We start from the raw sequence: 22,467 nt of genomic DNA, 5'->3' as shown, positions 1-22,467 counted from the left end.
GTGTGGGAGGTGCTGGAGCCACCGTGAGGCCTTCTGCCTACTGACAGCGACTGCTTCTGAGCAAAGACAAAAGAGGAGAAAAGGAAAGGCTACTGTGGAATTTGGCAGAAAGAGGAACACATGCAGACATTTGGCTGGGGAGCAGCAATTCCTCCCCTCTGCTCCCTCAGTCGACCTCGCTGTCTGCTCCGACCCCTCCAGGGCCGAGCGTGTGTGCTTGGGAAGAGTGTCTCGGCAGGGTTCTACACCCGGGTGCAAGACCTAGAAAGTCCTTTCAGGCTCTCTCTCTTTCTCTTTTTCTCCCATGTTTCTTTCTGTTTCTTCGCCTGCACCCATCTCTCTCTCTCTCTCTCGTCTCTCTCTCAATCGTCTCTCTCTCTCTCTCTCTCGTCTCTCTCTCTCTCTAGCCTCCAACTTTCTCAGTGCTTCTCTCAGCCTTTCTCTGTCTCGCTGTGTGTGTGTTACCTCATCTCTGGCCTCTCCAGGGGATCAGGTTCACCTCGCCCCAGTAGGGCAATGAGAAGAGAGACTATCCTGCACTGTAGGCTCCTAAACATACATGCAGGCTATTGGCTACTGGCACAAAGGAGAAAGCCCCCCCCCCCAGCCTCCATTCTGGCATGCTTATAAGCCAAAAGAACAATATTACTCATTCTCACCAAGGTAAATCAGTCACCCAGCAAAGCAGGAGGCAGACGTGCATTTGCTTGGTCTGCGGGTGCTGAGGGCTCATTGTGGCTATCGCAAGGCCTCTGCAGAACTGCTCAGCCTTTCTTATGCTAATAAAATGCTCAAAATGGCTCTCCAGGATCAGGGGGGATCCTCACATTGTGGATTGCTCAGACGGATGGCGGGGACTGCAAAAGTAAGAATGGAAGGATGTAGAAATGAGAGACATTTGAAAGAAAAAAACGGTGCGTGGCTCTCTCAACACCAGGGGCCATGTGCCAAGGGCTAGACATGGTGCAACCTAAAGAGCTATAGAAGGGTATCACCACCCAAACCACACTTCCCGTGGCCTTCTGCAGAGAACGCCAAGGATTTTGAGGGTCCATCCAAACACAGCTGTTCAAGCAAGGCCTCTACTTATAACTGCATAGACATGTTAGCATACATACCCAGTGTATTTAGACAAGATCATAACTTTAAAAAGAGCCAGTGTTCCATCTATAATTGTGAATTTGGAGTGAATTTCTCAAACGAGCGCATCATAGGCTTGCTGGGAGAGTGTGTGTTTCTGACTGTCGGTTGCTCATTGGGGTTGGGATCTCTCCACTGTGTGCCCACACAGACTTCCTGATCTCCATGGGTTCCCATGGGTCCCCACCACTCATATGCAAAATAAATTTCAGTTGCACCCGAGAGAGACATAGTCTATCAGCAAACTTTATTGGATAGAACTTTGATGGAAATGCAATCTTCACCCCCCTCCTGCCAACCACACACACCACCTCCACACCCAGCCTTGGGGCTTGAGAGCATTGCTATCCCCTGCACATCCATTGTCAGGCTCCCTCACCGCAGCAGCGGGGCTGATGGGCAGTGTGCCATGATGGGGCACTGAGGAGGCCCTAATGAACTCATTTGCAGTGGTGTCGGTCTGGGGGCTTACCCTGGAACTTTGGGAGAAAGTGCCATACATGTGAAAAGCAGCTACGACTCCCCGATAGCCACTACAGTTTGAATACACAGAGAATGCTAAAGGAAAATATATTCTTGATTTGACTGGGCCATAAAAAAAAAAAAAAAACCTAAAAAAAACATACGTGCTCTATTTAGCATGTGAAAAACAGTTTGCTGTATTGCTTTGCTTTGTACTCCTTTGCGTGTGTGATAGGGAGTTTGTCTGAACAATGTCCTCAAAGACTGTGTTCTCACTCTGGTTCCTGTTATTGTTAAAAGCATTTAAGACCAAAAAGTGGACTCATGGGAGACAGATTCCTAGTTGAAGGGAAAGGTGAGAAATTAAGTTTTCAGAAGATGCTGGAACCATTCAGAACTGGAACCATTCTTCTTGAACCTGCAATTGCACTTGAAAGCTTAAAGTTATGCTGATTATATTATTTCTTCATTTGAACATCAATTTGCCAATAAAACAGAATCATCTATTTAAAATTTGATTTCTTAACAATGTTGTTTGAAAAACGTATATGAAGATTTGGGCATGAATTTACAGAACATATTTTAGATTAGATGACTTCCTGCAAATTAGATTTTTCACAGATCCACTTCTTTGTGCATATATTTTCTCGACATGGGGAGTAATGCTTTCAGTCTGTAGAAGTCTTGAATTATTGCTGATCTGTGGAAGAATGTTCGTATCGACAATTTTCACCAAACCTGAGCACTGCACTACAGGTACATATGCAAATGCATACTTCAAAGTTCATTCCCAAGTCATACAGGAAAACCTCTCTCATGACTTGAAGATCATTTGCTGAGCAAAAATCGTTATGACATGCCTTGTGGCTTTCGTCATCTCATGCTATAAAAAATGGAGTGGAGTTTATTAAATACCGCCAGCCTGTAATCACTCATTGCAATCTCCAAACCCATAATCATTTCATTTTCCACCAAATCTGCTCTTTTGGGGAAAACAGCCCCATCGTTTTGTATCTACCCAGTTATTATGGCGTCATGGCTTCCATGCTGCCATCTGGAGACGAATCACACACTGAGGTCTCGGACCTTCCGAATTCTGTTCCATGCAGCGAGAGCCCTGTGGGTACTTTGAGCTTGGCACAAGCCAACCACGTCAGAAGGGAGGGCAGATGTACCAATGGGTTCAGCCGGGACAAGCAAACACGCACACACACTCACACTCAAGCACGCTCGCACACGCACCATGGGGAATGTGTCGAGAGGGAGGCGGCGCTCTGACCGCTGAAGTCCGATTTGACTCTCTGGTGTCCACAGACCCAGGGGCGTGCTCCCCAAACCCTGCATTCCTGCAACGCAACGGCTCAGCTATGCATACAGAACTGCAGGCCTTTCCATTAGAGCAATAATGCAGGAAGGGCAAGACAAAGGGGAGTGGGAGAGAGCGCAAGAGAGTAAGAGAGGGAAAACAGGAGAGACACACAGAGGAAGACGGACCAAAAGACAAAGAGAAAGCTAAGAGAAAGATGGGGGGGGGGGGGGGGGGTGATGTACCTGCTTGTTACAGCCTTCATGAACTCATCAATCAGCTCGTCGTAAGCCTGTCCTCGGACTCGCTTATGTTTCAGCCCTATGTACAGAGGGTCCTTCAGTAGTTCCTACAACATGGAGAGAGCAATCCTGGACTTCACCAGAGCAACAGACAAAGACAGTACATCCTGACCAGAACTTCCCACTATTTTTATTACACCACGTGTTATGAAATGCCAGTTTTGTTTAACCTATAATAACGCTAAGCATTTGCCCTTTTGATCATTCCTTCTTTAAAATAACCAACTCCAAAAACAAAACTGTAGAAGTAAAACCTCCTCACACATCATAAACAAATATGTGAATCAAAAAAGTGGTTTCAGCCTCTCACATTCTTAAAAAACTGTGAAAAATTGTCTCCCTGAGCCTGCAAAGAAAACATTGATCACAAACATTTGAATGCACTGACAACCACATCCCCATGTAAGATCTTATATTGAAGGTCACCAGACATTTTTTTTTAATGGGGATTTGTACAACACCCCCTAAACCGATCTGAACCTTCCTTCTCACACTGTATCGGTCTCCTCTTTCAGGAAAGATTTATTAAGAATTTTAACACAGCATTTATATGAGAGAGAGCGAGAGAGAGAGAGACAGAGAGAGAGAGAGAGAGAGAGAGAGAGAGATAGAAAAAAGGGGGGATTATTAGGTCCTTCTGTCTTTCTTTAGAAATCTGGTGTCAACTGAGGAAGAAGTTTGGTCATAGTTTATGAACGTGTTCGCCCTTCATAGACATGAAGGGAGTACAGCACAACAAATTTATTATGTTTAATAATCCCAGTACAGGTTTGCCCTGTCAAAGAAGTATATTTAGCTTGGCCTTTCCATCGATGAGATCCATTTGGATGGGCCACTGAATGAAGAAAACTGAGGTCTGTGTTCATGCAACACAGACACACACACATGCACACATGTACACAAAGCAATGTTTGTGTAATGTTAAACATGTGTTGTAGTTTGTTCTCGATTGACTTCCTATGGGCTCTTGATTGGACAGACACCATCAGCTCATACCAGAATCCCCCATCAACATCAGCTTGAAAACATCCATCCAGCTCTTTATAATGATAGAGCTTTTCTGCTGACTTTTATTGGCAATTAGCCATGTTTTGCTTTGAAAGTGTTTGCTTAAATTTAAAAGCACAGTGCAACCCCCCCCACAAAAACCATATATATATATACCTGCCAGGAACACCAAACTAAAGCTGGGCAAAGCAGTGCTTTGTAAACAGCAATTCTGTAGAAATTTCATCATCTTGTCAATGTCTGTCATGGTTTGAGCCAAGTCACTGTGCAGCTCCTCTCGTGTATCAAAATATGAGCTAAGGAAATGGTACTGAAGCCAAACTAATCAATTTAGAGAGCAGGTCATTCTTGGACACTGCTGTGCATAGAAAAAATCAAACACCCCCCCAGCTTTGCATGCATTGCAGGCATGCAGTTCCAAAAAGGCTGCTGTGATCATGGTCGGGTCGGGTCAGTGTCTCTGTCTCTGTCTCTGTCTCTGTCTCTGTCTCTCTCTCTCTCTCTCTCTCTCTCTCTCTGCTATACCCGAGGAAGGAAACCTCAGTGGCAGGAACCTCAAGCCAGACACTTCTAGTTACATAGCAGTTTTGGTCTGAGGAGACGCAAACGCTTATCAGTCATTGCACAACATGCATATTTTAATCATTGTATGATTTGTACACAAGATGCATGGTTACAAACACATGCTTGTTAGGTTAATGCGTTTAAGCTTTTGAACGTCCAACCAGTAGTGACACCCCCCACCCCCGGTCAAAAAAAAGCTAACATGGCTCTCAGATTTTGTTTCGACCAAAACGCAACATACCCGACTCAAACCACTGAGCCATAATGGCCTTCAGCAAGTGCTTCACTTAGGTGATTCAAAAGTACTACATATAATTTAGGATGATCTTTTGTCCTTACATGAATGCAAGAAGCCCTTGGTAAAGACTTTTGTTTGCTTTATGAGCATTTGTTGCTCTTTGTGTGTGTGTGTGTGTGTGTGTGTGTGTGTGTGTGTGTGTGTGCGTGTGTGTGTAGGTGCACATTTAGGTGTGTGTGCAGGTGTACATTCAGTCTGTGGAACTAGCTAAAATGAGAAATGAGGTAATGAGATATGACCTCTTTCATTCTGGGATTAATCCTGAGTTTCTCTCTCTCATTCTCTCACTCTGTGTGTGTGTGTGTGTGTGTGTGTGTGTGTGTGTGTGTGTGTGTGTGTGTGTGTGTGTGTATGTGTGTTTGTGTGTGTGTCCTCTTTCAGGTGAGAATGAGGTCTTTCAGCCAGCAGGTCTGCTCTGATGCTGAAGAGAGGGAGAAAGAGAGAGACACACACAGAAGCACAGAAGGACAAACAGTGATAGAGGGGTGGGGTGGGTAAGAGCTTTTTGGCTTTTTGAGACTCTCTGCTTTAAGCCACACAATACAGACAGACACTACATTGTTTCGAATGACATCATTAGGTCTCCATTCAATGTGTGTACGTGTGTGTGTGTGTATGTGTGTGTGTGTGTGTGTGTGTGTGTGTGTGTGTGTGTGGTGCGTGTGTGTGTGTGTGTGTGTGTGTGTGTGTGTGTGTGTGCACGTGCATGCATCTGAGGTCATATGAGGGAATAGCAGTAATGAGTGCAGAGATAAAGAGGTTCTCTTCCACAGCAGGAAAACTGAACTGTAAGTCCTGGTCACAACACTGCAGCTCTACAGCCCCAATATCTCTGTATGTGTGTTTGTTTGTGTGTGTGTGTGTGTGTGTGTGTGTGTGTGTGTGTGTCAGTGTCCCACTCAGCTCCCACAGGACATCAGGATGAGAGTCCTGTTTATATAACGCACAACACACGTGGCAAAGGAAGTGAACAAAAAATGAACCTAGCAGACTGTGTTTACTCAGTGTCTTTACAAACATTCCCATATGTAGTACACGGGTTTACAGACTATGATGATTAATTACACTGTTTGAAAAAATGCCACACCCACTCCTGTAAGACACAACCATACAAGGCTCCTCCTAGCAAACATTTTTTTTGTAATCAATATTTACTTTAAATGATTAATTACTACATTGCTCCAGAAAAAATGGTGCACAGATCAGGCTGTGGCGAGTCCAGCATGCAATAGTTAGTTATCTATTAGATAGTCATCAGTCTAATACGTTTATTAGATGGGAGAGAAAAGAAATCACTGAGCTGTGCTGGTCTCTGCCCCTCCAGGCCTGTATGGCCACTGCTGCTACCCTATTAAATTATCAGAACATTCCACTGAACTTCTCTTAAATATACCTAGAATACCAGGTGGTCGGGTATAATTTTGGGTATAAGGTAAGGAAACTATAACAAAAGAAATGCCTGATGTGAATAAAGGAAGGTAGTAGTGAAATAATGTTTGATTTTGGAAATGCATGCCTTGAGGAACTGCAATCAAACCAAGCTAAATCATCCCACTGTCTACAATCCCGGTACTTACGCCTGGTTAATTAAGCATGAACGGTAAGCCTGGCTAATCATGAATCCTGTTATAATCAGCTGTTTTCACAGACCCTAGAACAGTCTTTCTCTGCAGAGTCAGCACTCTAGGGCACCACTGTCACTCGAGTGTCTGATTCTAGAATGGCAGTCCCTTTCTCTGAATAGAATCCACTAGCTCTGGACATTCTGATCTCACTCTTCAGGCATCTGTATGAAACAGCAGCAGACTTAATCCTCTAATAAGTCCCATTTCATTATTCAGCTGCCTGAAATACTCCCTCAATAGAGACATGAACACACACACACACACACACACACACACACACACACACACACAAACATGCAGTGAGTTTGCAATCATTAGATCTGTCATCTCTTTAGAATATGATGAAAATAGAAGAGTTTGTAATGGCCCCAGGTTGCATCCACATTAGGCCAAAATGTATAGTACTTAAGCAGAAGGCTCATGCCCTTGGTATAAGAGGGCTCCATTGCAACCTCCATAAGACTGCAGTCTGGCTCTCAAGATTGGCCAGACTGATCCATGAGAATATGCAGATGATGAGAGATTGGAGACCTCACATACTGTGTCATGCTGGGAAGAGGATGTGTGTGTCTCTGTGTGAGGGATGTATCACATTTTACGTTCCATATCAAAGTACTTTATTTTATATTCCAAAACGAATTACTTCGCTGCAGTCTCTCTCACTCTCTCTCACTCAGTGACAGTCTCTCTCTGTTTCTCTCACTGTGTCTGCTTGTAAAGGTGCATTCCTAATCTCTATAAAAGCTGTGACTCACAGACTTGTGTTTGAAGGTTTGTGCTGTGCGTTCAGAACAACGGCAGCTCCACATCTGAAGCCGAATCTCAGCAGGACCCAGCTGGACCAACTGATCCTCTAAGGGATCTTACCGTCTCCTTTGTGAACTCCTTGGTTGCTCCTTCCAAGAATGCAAGAATGCACTTTAGATGTTCTCAGCTCATGTGGCAAACTTGTACAGGTTTCTTATCTTCATTCTCAGAATTCACCCTCTCTAGCGAGGCCACCTAGGGGCTTGTTAGGCATCTTGTCATATCCAGGCTTGACTACTACATTTCACTCTGAGTGGGTCTCCCTATCTGTGAATGCTGCAGCTTAGCTGATCTTCAAAATTCTCCCATGTCACTCCACGACTGCATTCACGTTACTGATTCTGATAACTGGCCACAAAGTTCCAATGGAGCTATTTCTTTCTACTTTATGGCAGTAGTCAAAACCGGATCGATACCTGGAGAACTTCAAGCTTCAAGTATGGCTCGGCTTGACCGTCATCCTTGAAGACTTATCGAAGACGGGCTTCAGTGCTCTGTGCTGACACCCAGCTAGAGGAATGAGCTCCCACTGGCTGTCTGAGAGTCCCTTGCTCTCATCAAATGCCAACTAAAGATTCATCTCTTACAGGAATATTTTATATTTATACTTTGTCAAGTGTCTTGTTTTTGCGCCAAATGTGTCGTAACTGCACTCAAATTGTCTCATATTTCATAGAATTTAATTATATTGTATTATATCTCTCAACATAGGTTTCAGCACTGACTCTTGTTTGAGGCAGTATCTCCAGTTGAGGTTTTTTTTAGTCTCTTTCTTCTGGCTCAGGATACTTTTCTGAGTAGACAACTAATTTGGTCGCTCTGGATAAGCATCTGCTAAATGCCATAGATGTAAATCTAAGCGTATACTCTGTGTGCCACCATAAAGGGGGATTTGAGAGTGGTATGCTCCATCTCCTTAAGCGAAGTCCACAGCTGGCAATCAGTGCCGTGACCCAATCAGCTCGGGTTTGTTCTATCCCACAAGCCCCTCCTTCTCTTTATTGAGTCATGTTATGGGTGTAGCTCAATGCAGGATGGCTTTAAGGTATGGAATAAAAGGAGATGAAAGTAAAATATCTAGAAAGCCTAGAAAATACTGTGCAGCAAGTATTATAAAACTGTGTGGTAAATATACCACACAGCGTATAGGGCCTATACAGCTCTCTGAATACATTCATCACAGCTTGCTGTAACGTGGCTTGTTCTACTCTGAGAAAGCCTGCATAAAAATAACAGGAAAAATAACAGACCTGTGGTCAGACTGAAACAGAGAATCAACATTACAGAGGAGGGCCTCATGGAGAAGGCTGAGGAGCTGGAAAGGTCAAAAGGTCATCAGTGAGGTAATGTTGATAAAGTTATCAGCTTGTGTCAGTAATACTAATGTGAGCACCACTGTTGATGCAGAAATTTCTACTTAGTTCAGGTTTGCATGACCAAATGCAACTACAGGGCTCTCAAAGCAATGTAAAAATGTAAATGATCTATTCCTAATACTTAGAAAAAATGTTATGGTCCCTTTTTTACTTACTCTCTCTGCACCTCTAATGACAGGGATTAGCACACACCAACGCCCACACAAACACACCCTCCTCCCCACTTCCACACATACACAAACACACCCACCCACACAAACAGTCCAAGCCACCCACACACACACACACACACACACACACACACACACACACACACACACGTGTGCCAGTATTTTCAGTTGGTTCGTGATCATTTTATTCTCTTCTGTACCTCCAGATTGTAGTGTGGATCATTTATTGCCACATTAACCTGATTCTCATAAATTACTGTTTGACAGTTTATTTATGCTAGTGCCCACTGACAGGGTGGGGTGGGGGTCATACCACCAAACCCAACTAGCAAGCTCAGATATTGTACCTTTGTGTTTCTAAATCCCTGTGTGTGGCTTTGGCTCGACCTCCCCTAGCAGGTGAGCTACAGGAGCATGTTTGCACATGGTGAACTTTGAGACAGGGTGGTGACGTCTTACTGTGTTGTCTGTGCCCACATCCAGCATGACGGGGAGGCAGTGTTGGGGCGGCATGCCCCCGCAGGCTGTGTACAGGGCCAGTTTGCCCACGGGGATGCCCATGCCATAGCAGCCCAGGTCCCCAAGCCCCAGGATCCTCTCCCCGTCTGTCACCACGACGGCCTGCCAGCGACAGCACACGGCACGCAAACAGAGGCAGTTATCACGCAAGAATAGGAGTCATCATGCAAGAAAGGGAGTCAACACCATACAACAAACGTCAGAAGCAATCACCACAACATGCAACAACTTGCCACAGTACTTAACACAACCCAACAACACTGTACATGACAGAGACAGCACAACATGAGACAGGACAAAACACAACAGAGGCAGGACAGGCACAGTCAACACAGCACCACAGCGCATGACAGACAACACAGCATCCAGGGAGGCAGTCAGCACAATGTGTCAACATCATGTACATCAAAGAAAATCAGCACAACACACAACAATGCAATGCATAACAACACAACACACAATGCAACACGTAACAACACAACACACGAGAGAGATACAGAGTCAATGTATTATTAAGCACCAATCTGTGACTTCAGTCAAAGACTTTGCAAGATCTTGGATCAACAAAGAAACGTCCTGAATGGATTAGAAACACTGTGATTTTTAACTGCATTGTAATGCTCTACAATTAATTATGCCATGCTGTACAATGAATGACCTATTTGTATTACTGTGGTCTTTGAAGGATTTTAAACTGGTTACTTAAAATAGGTCCTTTCCATGTTTGATCAAGAAAGCCTCTTCAGGCCGTGCAGTATCATATTATATATTGATTCTAGTCCAGTAAACAAACAAACAAGAGCAGCTGAGACGCGTGGCCACAGGCCACGTATCCAAAAATAAACACATTCTCATGCGTTTCATATTTCCATTACTAAGTGCAATTATAGTGAGCATTAACTGTTTTACTGCTTCAGTTTTAACAAATATTCTCAGCCTCCCATAAGCCTCCAGTGCACGACATCATCGTCCTAATGAGGTCTTTATGCTTATTGAGCAAAAATATTGAGATTGTTTTTTTTCTGTGAAATTCACATATATTAGGAGCTGATGGTTTTGGAATTGCCTGAAGTTGGTTTAGTGTTTGTTTAGAATCATTTCCGCCTTTTCTTCCCACAGCAGATCTTGGGCATTGGGATGAACAGTATAGGAGTAGAAAGAGAGTCTCACCCGAACATCCTTCTCTGGCCAGCTCTGCAACAGTGTGGGGATATGGGAGCGGTCATGAACGGTGATGAAAAGACCCCTAAAGAGACAAAGAGTGAAAGAGAAAGACAGACAAACAGACAGGCAGAAAGGGAAATAATTCATGAAAAGTTGCCAATCACTGTGGCAAATTGTCAAAACAAGATACACAGACTTTATTATTTTTAAGCATGTCTGCTTTTCATTTATTAACCACAGGCCGTTTAGTAAAGAACACAGGATTAGCAGACAATGAAAGTGCATTCATGAATGTACACTCATAGCAGAGGTTGAGTCACATCAGCAGTGCTGATGTGGCCTGCAGTTCCAGCTTAGACTGGTGTAAGCCAGGCCTCAGAAAGAGTGAGTGAAAGAGAGAGAGAGAGTGAGAGTGAGAGAGTATGAGAGGGAGAGGGAGAGAGAGAGAGAGGGAGAGAGAGAGAGAGAGAGAGAGAGAGAGAGAGAGAGAGAGCGAGAGAGAGAGAGCACGAATTAAAGAGCGCTTGTTGGCTCCAGAAGAATATTGAGCTCACAGTCATGTGGTAAAGAAGATATAACACTCTTTTTCCCTTTCCCTTTTGTTTTTTGTAAATGCACATGCAAACTTTGCAGTGCTTCTGAGAAATGAGTGAAGAATAAGAGGACAACTGTTTTGGATGGTCCAGCAGACTAGGTTTATGAAACAGAGTAAGGTATGGTAGGGAACGTCTACAGGAAACCTTTGTTGAAACCGCAGGTTAAAAAGTAAACAGAATCCATCAGTTTAAGAATTGTATTCTTGGTACTTAAAATAATGATCACAAATTCATATAAATAATAACAAACTATGATCACAAGTTGTGAGCCTGTGTGTGCTCAGTGTAGCAGGAACCATATACTTCACACACCATACAGGCACTCTCTCTCTCTCTCTCTCTCTCTCTCTCTCTCTCTCTGTTATGACATTCACATCAAAAAGCTAAATTCCCTTTCAGTTTGATGAACTGGTGGAACCTTCCACTGACATTCCTACACATTCCATACAGATATCCCATTTAGACTCAACTAAGTAGAACAATTTGCAATTTGCATGACCTTTGGCTGACTGTAAACTGAGAGGGTAGTGGATGGAAGTGGTCTGATGACCATATAAGGGGGCATGACCTGGAGAGGTGACCAACTAAGGACTAAGCCTTTGTTTCACACCTAGTCCAGCCAAATCATACCCGACTAAACTCACCAACCTACCATATATTGATTCCTTAGACGAATCAGTTCATTGTCAGAGTCAAAGGACTTTTGTTTAAAAAATCCTGCTGTTGATGGTCATTGAATAGGCCAGAGCAGTTACTGCTGTCATTCCAGTGTTTGGAAAAGCAAAGTCAAAACCATTAAGTAAGAGTGGGATGGTAGAACAGTGGAAATCTACCTCCAAAACTTCTCATCTGCAGCTGACCCTTGGCTGACCTCAACAGCTCCCAGTAGGTGCGAGAGGTCTCAGCAAAACACAACCGTGACCCGAGCACCAGGCTTATGTGACCCACAGCAAGACGCCAACTTTGCTGAGAGGAGGCTGCCAACAGCCTCAGACCTCTGGCTCTTGTCAGCACAGCAGAGAGTGAGAGAGAGACAGAGAGAAAGTGGAGAGAGAGACTGAGAGAGGAGAGAGACCAGACAGACACACTGAGAGAAAGAAACCAGAGAGAAAGGGAAAGAGAAGAGAGAGACAGAGAGTGAGGAGGCAGGTAGACAGAGAAATACAGAGCAAGACACACGGAGAAAGAGGAAAGAGACTGAGGAGAGTGAAGAGAGAGAGATAGAGAGAGAGAGAGAGACAGAGAGAGAGCCAGACAGAGAGAGAGAGAGAGAGAGACAGAGAGAGAGCCAGACAGAGAGAGAGAGAGAGAGAGAGAGAGAGAGAGAGAGAGAGAGAGAGAGAGAGAGAGAGAGACAGAGAGAGAGAGAGAGACAGGGAGAGACAGGGAGAGAGAGAGATAGAGAGAGAGAGAGAGAGAGAGAGAGAGAGAGAGAGATAGAGAGAGAGAGAGAGAGAGACAGGGAGAGGATCGAGCGAGCAAGAACACCTCTCTCAGCAGTTAAGCAGCAGGGCCACCCAGTAATGCTATGTGTCTCATGTTGATTATTTTTTGCTGAGGAAAAAGAAAAAAAATGTAAAAGAAAGAAATCTGAACCAAAAACTGAAAACAATGTCAGGCCTTCACATTAAGCAAGTTAAGAGAAGAAGCGGACCAAAGGCATATTAAATTAGATTTAAAAGGAAGCTTCTTCCAACATTAACACCCAACACTCTATTCAGATAAGCTGCAAGCGAATGATCAGTCCAAAACACAATACGACCTTCCAACGAACTGCAGAGGTGAGAGAAGTCAAGCTCAATACACTCAGCTTGACAGTGCTGGTGTCCTTCCCCATCACACAGAACAGGCTGTGAAGAAACTGGGGGCAGCAGCATGGGGTAGGAGCTCTAGTGGTCCCAGTTGTCCTGCGGTCATAAACTGACCAGTGAACACAGTGATGACCTGTGCATGTCAACACATGGGCTGTAAATGCACACTTATAAAATGCACATATAACACGGTTGTACCTTAAAAAAGTGTCCAGTAAGGAGCAGGGTAAGGGCATCTTATAATGTGGATATACCTACACAGTAATAATAATAATATCCAGTTATTCGAGCTCATCCACAGATGTTCAGTTTATCTGCTTTGTCCCAAGTCTACACAACCCCACACAACCCTGTGAGTCACTTTGACCCAGACAACCATGTGCATTCACTAGCACTAACTGGGCCGATCAGAATTCCGAAATGTTTTGAGTTCAGGAGGTCTTATAGGGCGGTCACAAAGTGACCTATAACCTAACAAAGATGGAAGTGTCAAAAAGGAAATAAGTGTTCACTGACAATAGCATATACTGCCAGGAAAATGCTCAGTTTATTGCCTTGGAGCAAGACTGTTTCAACAGAGCCCTTGACTACTTGACACTTGGCCTTAAACGCCTCCAATACATAGTTCTGGCATACTGTTTTGAGCAATAGTCAAACACATCTTGTACTGTACTGAGAAACTTAACCGATACTGATGTGCATGTTGCAGGGGAGGTGCAGAGTTTAATGGTTTCCTAGGAGACAATTCAGATCGAGGGTTTGATAAGTGGCCTTTGAGTGGATGTGTTAGAACAAGAACAACTAAACCCTGAACACTAAACTCACCCCTACATTATTGGTGTTTACTTAAGAGACAAGCTCCTCTGGTTCATGTCTGAGGGGTTCTAAGGCTGGAGTCTTATCTGTCTCTGCTTGGCATTGGTTTTTGTAGGACTGACAACAAAACTGTAACCTTCATTCCCAATCCACTGTCCAGATCCATAAAAACATACTCTAAATTTAGTCGAGCTTTGAATTGATACACAAACCACTGAAAAGAAAGAGCAATGCTAAATTGTAAAATATCTTGGTAAATGATCCGAGGAAAAGGGGAAGTGTCAAATCCATTCTGAGGCAAAACATACAGAATGCAGTGACATATGTCCCTGAAACCTTACTCTAGCTCTCTTTCCGTATGTGTGTGTGTGTGTGTGTGTGTGTGTGTGTATGCATATGTGAATGTGCTTGGCTGAAGTAGGATAAAAGTACATTTTGGAAACATATGGAAGAATGGAGGATCAGCTCCCCCCCCCCCCCCCCCCCCACTGTAGTCGCAATTGACATAAACAATCGCCTTCTTCTTTGTGCAGACAGACTCACAGCTGCAGAGGACAGTTTAGTATTCGATTATTCCAGTAAGGGATACACCGCATGAAAGGTATTTCAGCTCCCCAAACTGGCTGAATTCTACCCTCATACCTGGACATGGACAAGCCCAGCTCCTGTCCACAGAAAAACAGACCATATCCTCGCTCAGAGGTGCAGTCACTCCAAATCTCACATTAAACAACCCTAAAGTTTAATTACACTAACCAAACTTTTTGTTGGCCCTGTGGGCAGGTGTAGCAGACCTGTTTGCAACTGTTGGAAAATCTCTAGAATGTTTTCAGCTATAGGTTGACAGTTCTTTATCTGAACTTTCTGAAGCCAACCACAAACACAAGAATGTCAGTAGGTTAACAGGCTAATAGTTCTTGAATTTCTCTTCTTACAAAAAGATACAGGTTAAGAAACTTATGTGTCTGTGTGGGAGTAAAACACAGGCAGCTCCTTGGCCTTAGCTCCAGACTGCGAAAGCACTCACATTAGGCATCTTACATAACAGAGGAAAGTACCGCTCCACACAGACACAGATACGCACACACTCACACACACACACACACACACACACACACACACACACACACACAGACACACACACACGCCCTCTCACTCTCTGCTAAATTAATCTGTGTTAGGCTAGCAGTATGAAAACCAGGCACAGATACATTTCAGCCACATTTTCCATCTATTATTAAAGTTTTGGTGTGCAACAGGCAATAGAATAGTTAGTAGAAAGGATTTGGAAAGCTGCATGGAATGGTGGATGGGAATTTCATCTTACAATTCACATTTACTCTATATTTATATACAGTATGATCTGGTACCATTAGAAAATATAGTGGAGCCAAATCACATATGAAAACTGCATTAGCTTCTTTAAGCATGCTGATCTTTCTTTAGGGAGTATATAAACTCAGAGAACCATAGTGATGACACAAAATTCAGACAATATTGTATGAAGATTAAAATTATGATGATGTAGCATGATTAAAAACTATATGTGTGACAGTGATGTATGTCCATACTGTTACAGATAAATATGGGTTGAATTTTCCATCTGCAGGAATCACGCAAGTCATATCCATTGTAAAAGCAAATTTACCTACGACCCACATGCATAATTCCCCTGGAACAGATGAGCCTGAGCTTGCAGGTCACATGAGGCCACATTAGCTTCTTGTGGGCCAAATGTTGAAAGTGTTCACTGAAAATAAGTCCATATACTTCTGATGATCTATTTCCCAAGGAAGCACAGACCCTTATAATGTAATGCAATAATGCAACAGTAATATAATTATCTGAATGCACCTGTTAAAACTTAGATAGATCAACTCAAGATGTATCCGTCAAGGCTCACCCCCAACCCCACCCCCACGCTGTGGAGACAGATCAGCACTCTCTGACCTTTACTTGCTTAAGAAGTCCTAACACATGGTAGGTGCTGCTTCAGTGTGCCAAGTCAGACTGATTTTAAGATACACATCTTTGAAGAATGCTATGCAAGCCCTAATCTGTCAGGTGGAGTTCACTGACAGGGTGCAGTCCTAAAACACTTTGGCGGATGGAGTCCTAAAAAACAGGCAGCCATGTGCAGCAATACCTAACCAAGGACTTAAAGTGCTCAAAAAACTTCCAAAAAACATTTAATTGTGCCATAGGGAAGGCCCCACCTCAACCTTGATTCATAACAATGCCTCTACTGATCGTGTCATCAAAGATCATACCAATGCTCAGATCCAGCATTGCTTGATTGGTTCCAGCAATACAGTTGGGCACTGTTACAAAAATCTTGCGCTGTTATTTTTCACCATTTCTATTCCAGTAGGTGAATGTATAATAATGGAAACATTCCACTCAAGAACCTGAAAGGCTTACACGGGAAATAGAAACACTTATACTGAAGTATAAAACTAAACTAGTTTATAGCCACAAGTGTTCAGAGCTGTATATGTCTGACACATACATAAGCAATATACATTTGGAATTCACGTCAGCGATAATTTACAATGGCTATTAAGAAACCCAGGTTTACTGCATACCATAGTACATTATTTAATTAAACAAGAAATAACAGGTGAAGTGTCACAGGTCACAAATTCAATGGAATTTGAAGCAGTGTGCAAGACCTTCAGTTATTAACTCTCCACATGCCTGTAACACATTCACCTACACCATAATGCATTAACCTGCTTGGAACACAACCAACTGCCTGTAACACTGCTCCGGATGAAAACAGACAGGGCAGCACAGATGCCTCTCTCCATATTTCTCTTTGTTATTTTCCCACAGATTTTGGGTAGAGGAGATGGAAATAAAACTTCCCACATGCACAGCTATTTGACAAAATGTGTTTCCAGTGTCTCCCGGCTAAAGGATTTTCCTATGTGAACACATTAGACGAACAGCTGTTAATGATGAGGCCAGCAAGATAGCAGATGAAGAGGTGGATTTACATGTGACACCTAACAATATATGATAAATGCACACTGAAACCGCAATAAGTAATTTAATAAATAATAAATTCCAAAAGAAAAAAAATGTTATCACTAGGTCTTATTAGGCAGACCTGGCATTGCCAATTCATTCACAGGCTATTAAAAGCACTCTTTTAAAAGCCAATCCAAATAGACCTGAAGTCTTCCAATTTCTCTTTATTTCAGAGATTTAGGGCTTCAAAGAAATTAAGAGACATTGCAGGCTGACTGATGCAGTGGGTAAAATGACCAAGTCGCTGAACTGCAAGGTCCTATGTAGAATGTTCAAATATTTCCTACATCAAAAAGTCAAAGCACCATCTTGGAAAAACACCCAGGTTACCAATTTTCTAGACCTAAAACAGTCTGATGCCATAGAAAATTTCCATTTGTAGTGAAAGTCATCTGCAAAAAAAAAAAAAAATGTCCCAAAGAGAGATTTCAAATTCTGAAGGGGAACCTCACCTCAGAAAAGACCTCTTCTTCAAGCAGCAACAATTTTTTTTAAATCACTAATCAACCTTATTTGTCAACCATCTTGCCCTTCAGCCCAAGCTAACTGCATATTATTGAACACCATCACCTCCAATTATACTAATATATAATAACCGCTTGATTCTGAAATGCATTCAATCGCCCAATGCAAGAATATTCTATGCACCTGCTATCTGCCCAACAAATTGGCTGTACTGGCATCTGACTGGTGCATAATCTGTTGATGCAGCCATAGCTACTTTACTTCTCTCGTTTAAATGCTATTTGTTATCGTAATCACCTTGCCGGAGGGCCGGCAGCGTTCCCTAAATTTCTCTTTTCACTCAACGTGCTCGGTGAGTGGTACCGGCAAGGCAGCTGGAAACAGTGGTCACTGTGATGGCACTGTTCCAAAGTGCCACATCTGGAGCTCCAGGCTATGATCCAGCAACATGAAACAGCTGGACTACGCTTGCATTGGCCAAAGACCACCATCAGATATCAGGGGTAGCAATGCATGCTGCAGAATCCACTTTAACTTTACAGATGCCAGGTCCAGTTTTCCAGCTTTCCACTTGTTGCTGTGTCCACCTCTGTGTCTCGTTTGCTCTTGCACTAAGGAGAGTTTCAGGAACTCCAAATGCAAGTCTGCATCTCCACACTACAGTACATACTTTCCCCATGGCTCCAAACTTATACCCTGCCACATATGACATTCTTTTCCTCTGATTAATATCAAACAATTAAAATTCTCCATCAAGAATGATCACGGTGAGACTTTCGCAGGGGAGAAGAGAAAAGCAGAGGCTGCTGTGGGTGCCAGCGTGGTTGGAAACTGAGGTTAAGGCAGGGTAGTTGCAGTATGCCTTCAATAGAGATGAACCATGATGAACCATGAGGCCTTTCACCACCAAACCCTCAGATAGTGAGTAGCTGGGTTGTTACCACTGAGTTGAATAAGCCTGCATTCAGGCAAATACACACACACACACACACACACACACACACACACACACACACACACACACACACACACACACACACAAATTGCACTTGACAGAGAAACACAGCAGGCCTGCAAAAGACTCCTCCAGAATAAAAGATGCTGAGGGTTCTCATGCAAAAAATCCATTATAAAAGTCCTCTAACATCTGTCCTGATGTGCTTTGCTCACAATTGCACTGAAATATGAGCTTGATTTTTGTTAATATGCCTATTCTTGCCTAATTATCTGCCTGAGGAATGACAACACTATAAAAATACATCTGCCCTGAAGCACTGGACCTCCGACCTGACAGTATGGACAATGTCTTATTAGAAGGAACCTTGCTAACCAACCCTTGCTAAAGAAATGCCATTTAATAACCACTCACACCTCAACGTTTATGGATTAAGTTTGCTGTTTTATAGCTAGAAAGGAATTTCTAAACCTGATTCAATTCTTAAGATACATAACATTAGCTTCGAGTTGAATGCTGACCATTGCAGGGGCCATGCAATTGCATTCTTTGTCAATCCACAGACACGTCAGGGTTGCTCAGTTCTCCATAACAGCAACACTCATAAAACAGCATCAGTGTAAGTGTTTCAGATCAACAATGCGTGAGGCACACTGAGCCAGGCCCTTGTTGAGGTTTATCATAGTTTGACATCTCCTGAAACAGGAATGAGAGACAGCTCAAAACACACAACACACCCGACCAGGCAAGGGATACTTTCCAAGGTCTCCTTAATTTGGACTCTGGAGTGTCCACTTCTGATAGACTCTAAATTGAATCCAGAAGGCTGGAAAACCCTGAAAATCCAAACATCTCAAAGGGGGCTCGAGGTGAGGATGCCTGCCAAAGTGCAGCACAGCCCTGGCCATTGCTCAAGCCTTTTGCCTTTTCACAACGGCAGATTATTTGAAGTTTGAAGATTAAAAGTACAAAAACAATCCTAGTGTTCATGTTTTCACAAAACAAATATCAGTTCATTTAGGCACATTCGTGGAGACATTTTTGCCTTAGTGTTCTGAGGTCCTGCATATCATATGTATGTAATGTGATTCCTTTAGTGTTTTTACAGAAAAACCCCACCCAAAAAACCCCCACTTCTCAATTTAGGACTACTGTGAATTGTAAAAAAATTTACTGCCATAAGTATAACACTGCCAGTTGTGTGGACAGAATGACATGTTACTTATGGTATAGGTAAGAGCTACATACACTCTGTGTAATGAATGCACACATGTAGAAGAAGATCCAGTTGCAGAGGTTTTATTTTAGCAACCAAACTAATATGTGCAGTCAGACAGGTAAGCATGGTCGGGTCTGTCCGGGGTCGATGCAAGAGGTAGCGTTCAGGAGGTGTCCGAGGGTCAGGCAGGAGATGAGGTCTAGAAAGCAGGCAGGAGTCAATAACCGGGAAAGCACACAGGATGAGGAGACGCTCGGTACGCCACATAGAAGCAATACTTCGCGACTGGAGGAGAAGCTTATAAAGGTGGGTAATGAGGGAAATAGGAATCAGGTGTGCGCTAGAATTCCGGTGAGTCAGATCGGGGGTGTGTGCGAGTGGACGTGGCTGTGCAGGACTGAGGGTTGTTACTGGGGTTCATAACACTCTGTGTGTATGAGACAGAGTAGCGCCTGTACTGTGCCTTTACTTCTTTATACTGTAGGATGCCATACTCAGGCAGGCAATAACTGGGAATTATTTTACAAGGTTGACAAAGACCATAACAGAATTATTCTCCAAAGTGTTGCCACAGCTTTAGTCAGGTTATTGTAATCTCAAACCCTTCATGGGATCCCTCTTCCAGCTACAACCACAGGAAGACCTTAGGGAGAGCAGCTCTGTGAAGGTCACATTGCAAACACCTGGGCTAGATGAACACAAAGGAAGAGAAGGATAAGGGAAAAGATTTAAGATTTTTTTCTGATGTTAGGCACCGAAGTATCAGTCTGCACCCCAAAACACGTCCTCTCTGTCTGTGTTTCCTTTCAAAACCCCTGTGTGAAGTCATAGTTTGTTGAATGGCACATTCCTGAAATATGCGGGCTGCTATGAACCTCTTTGTTATCACAGGGTTTACTATTCCTGCAGGCATGGCCTTGCCGGCAGGTTCACAGGACTTGGAAACTTGGGACAAAATGGGATTTTTTTTTTCAGCCTGCTCGTGCCATGGCCAGAATCGCACAGTTGTTTTGCTTGAGTCTCTGTGTGTGGCCCAAACCCTTGAGCAAAGATCACAGACCGTGAAGTGGCTGCAGAGCATCTTTGACGGCTGGCATCAGGCTGTCCTTAGTTCTCACTCTGCGATTAACACGGTGTGGGATCATCTCCATCTTCACTTTTCATCAAACCTGCAGTCCCCAGTCACTTTCAAATTACACTGTAATTACACACCATTTCATCCCTCGTTTGGGTAATTGGAGTTTCTCTCTTTGGGGCCTCAGCTCTATGAGTCCCTTTACTTCACACACATGAAAGGAAAGGAGCTGAAAACTGTGGCACTCTTTAACTTTGCCCAGGTCATGAACGTAATGACGTTCTATTGCATAATTACTCTCCACTGCTCTTCCCCTTGCAGACCAACAGAGTCATGGTGCAGGATAACTTCATCTCTGTGCAACATGTTCACAAAAGCTGAGATGTGGTTCACTTTTTGTATGAAATTGTAAGAAGCTGTTGAGACAACATGCAAACTACACAGATACATATATGTATAAGTATTCCTGCATATATGTTTTGTATAAGCAGGCAAACTTCTCCTTGTTGTGTTGAAGGTGGAGGACTGCTAATGTCTACCAAAAGATGTATGAAGGATGGTGGTGGAAGTTAGAAAGCTTGGAGCTTTGGCTCAAAGACTTGAAGACTTATTGTCAGCTGTACTAGCCGCAGTCTGTGACCAAGACGGATCCTCACCCTGGATGCTGGAGCTCGGAAATGCGAACTGTCAGTTACAGTCCAGAATTCTGACACTGTAACGATTCATAACAAGAACTTAATGTCAACAGATGGCTTTTATTTTCACTTAATCCACATTTTAATTGGAGCATCTTAAAAATATATATTCTATGCATTAGTATATCTTAACTCTCCCCTTGTAACGGTGAGCGGTAAGTGGGCGGATGCAAGTGCAGAGAAGAACGAGATTTATTAGGGGCAAATCCAAAGTCATGGTCACTGGGGTAGTCCAGGGTCATTGAGCCAATACGTAGAGTACGGGGATATATGATAAGCTGTCACATTGCTGCTGGCTCGAGTGCCGATGGGCGTGGAGCAGAACGCACAGACTCCCTCGAACAGACACAGGTGAACGCAATAACAGGCGTGGAAAAACAGACGAGGGGGCAGACAAAACGAAACCAAGGAATGGAACAACTAGGAGGTAAAGGAAAACAGACACGAACCATGGAACCATGGAAACAGGGATGCCAGAAGGGTGGTCATTAGTGACATCCCTTTGCCTTCTATTATTTTTTCATGTCTTTTTGTTTTTAATAACTTTCTGAAAATTGCTCTTATTATTTTCTACCGTGTCATTTATGTCTTTAGTTTGACTTTGATGTGCCATGTGCCATGACATGCTTCCGTCTGGCACGCACTTGAATGCACTTGAATGCACTGTTTTACTTGGTATGCACTTGAATGCACTGTAATGGCACACTGATGGAGCCTGTGATGATAATAAGGCAATAGATGAACTCTGATTAGTGCTCGTTCTTTTCAGTAGCCAGCACAAAGTCAAGCCGTGGGTTGCCTTTTCTCACTGTTTCCTCATCATAACGCCGCAGCTTTAGAGATTGGACAGCTCTGCTTAAGCATTTATGAGAAAAAAAAAGCAAATTAGTCACATATTACAATTAGCCAGATACTGTGATGATACTGTATGCTATTTAAACTTTAAACTGAGATACAGTACAGTACAGAGAAAGGACCTGAATGTTACATTGATTTGTTGAGAAAATATAGATATCACAGCCACAAAGCAAGAGACTGATAACACTTGTCTTACAGAGCAA

At 43.3% G+C, this 22,467-nt stretch overlaps 1 protein-coding gene across 2 annotated transcripts in view; it reads right to left on the bottom strand.

The window, feature by feature from the left end:
- Positions 1 to 22,467, bottom strand: part of me1 (malic enzyme 1, NADP(+)-dependent, cytosolic) — a 53,158-nt gene that overhangs the window by 8,658 nt on the left and 22,033 nt on the right. For both annotated transcript variants that reach the window (XM_035528446.1, XM_035528447.1), the window contains 3 exons: positions 10,748 to 10,823; positions 9,518 to 9,679; positions 3,154 to 3,257 (listed from right to left, as the gene is read on the bottom strand). In XM_035528446.1, the coding sequence (XP_035384339.1) occupies positions 3,154 to 3,257; positions 9,518 to 9,679; positions 10,748 to 10,823 (342 nt within the window). The remainder of the gene's footprint in view (positions 1 to 3,153; positions 3,258 to 9,517; positions 9,680 to 10,747; positions 10,824 to 22,467) is intronic.

Source organism: Electrophorus electricus, chromosome 7, assembly GCF_013358815.1.
Source record: "Electrophorus electricus isolate fEleEle1 chromosome 7, fEleEle1.pri, whole genome shotgun sequence".
Classification (NCBI taxonomy): domain Eukaryota; kingdom Metazoa; phylum Chordata; class Actinopteri; order Gymnotiformes; family Gymnotidae; genus Electrophorus; species Electrophorus electricus.
This window is presented reverse-complemented; position numbering and strand designations above follow the sequence as displayed.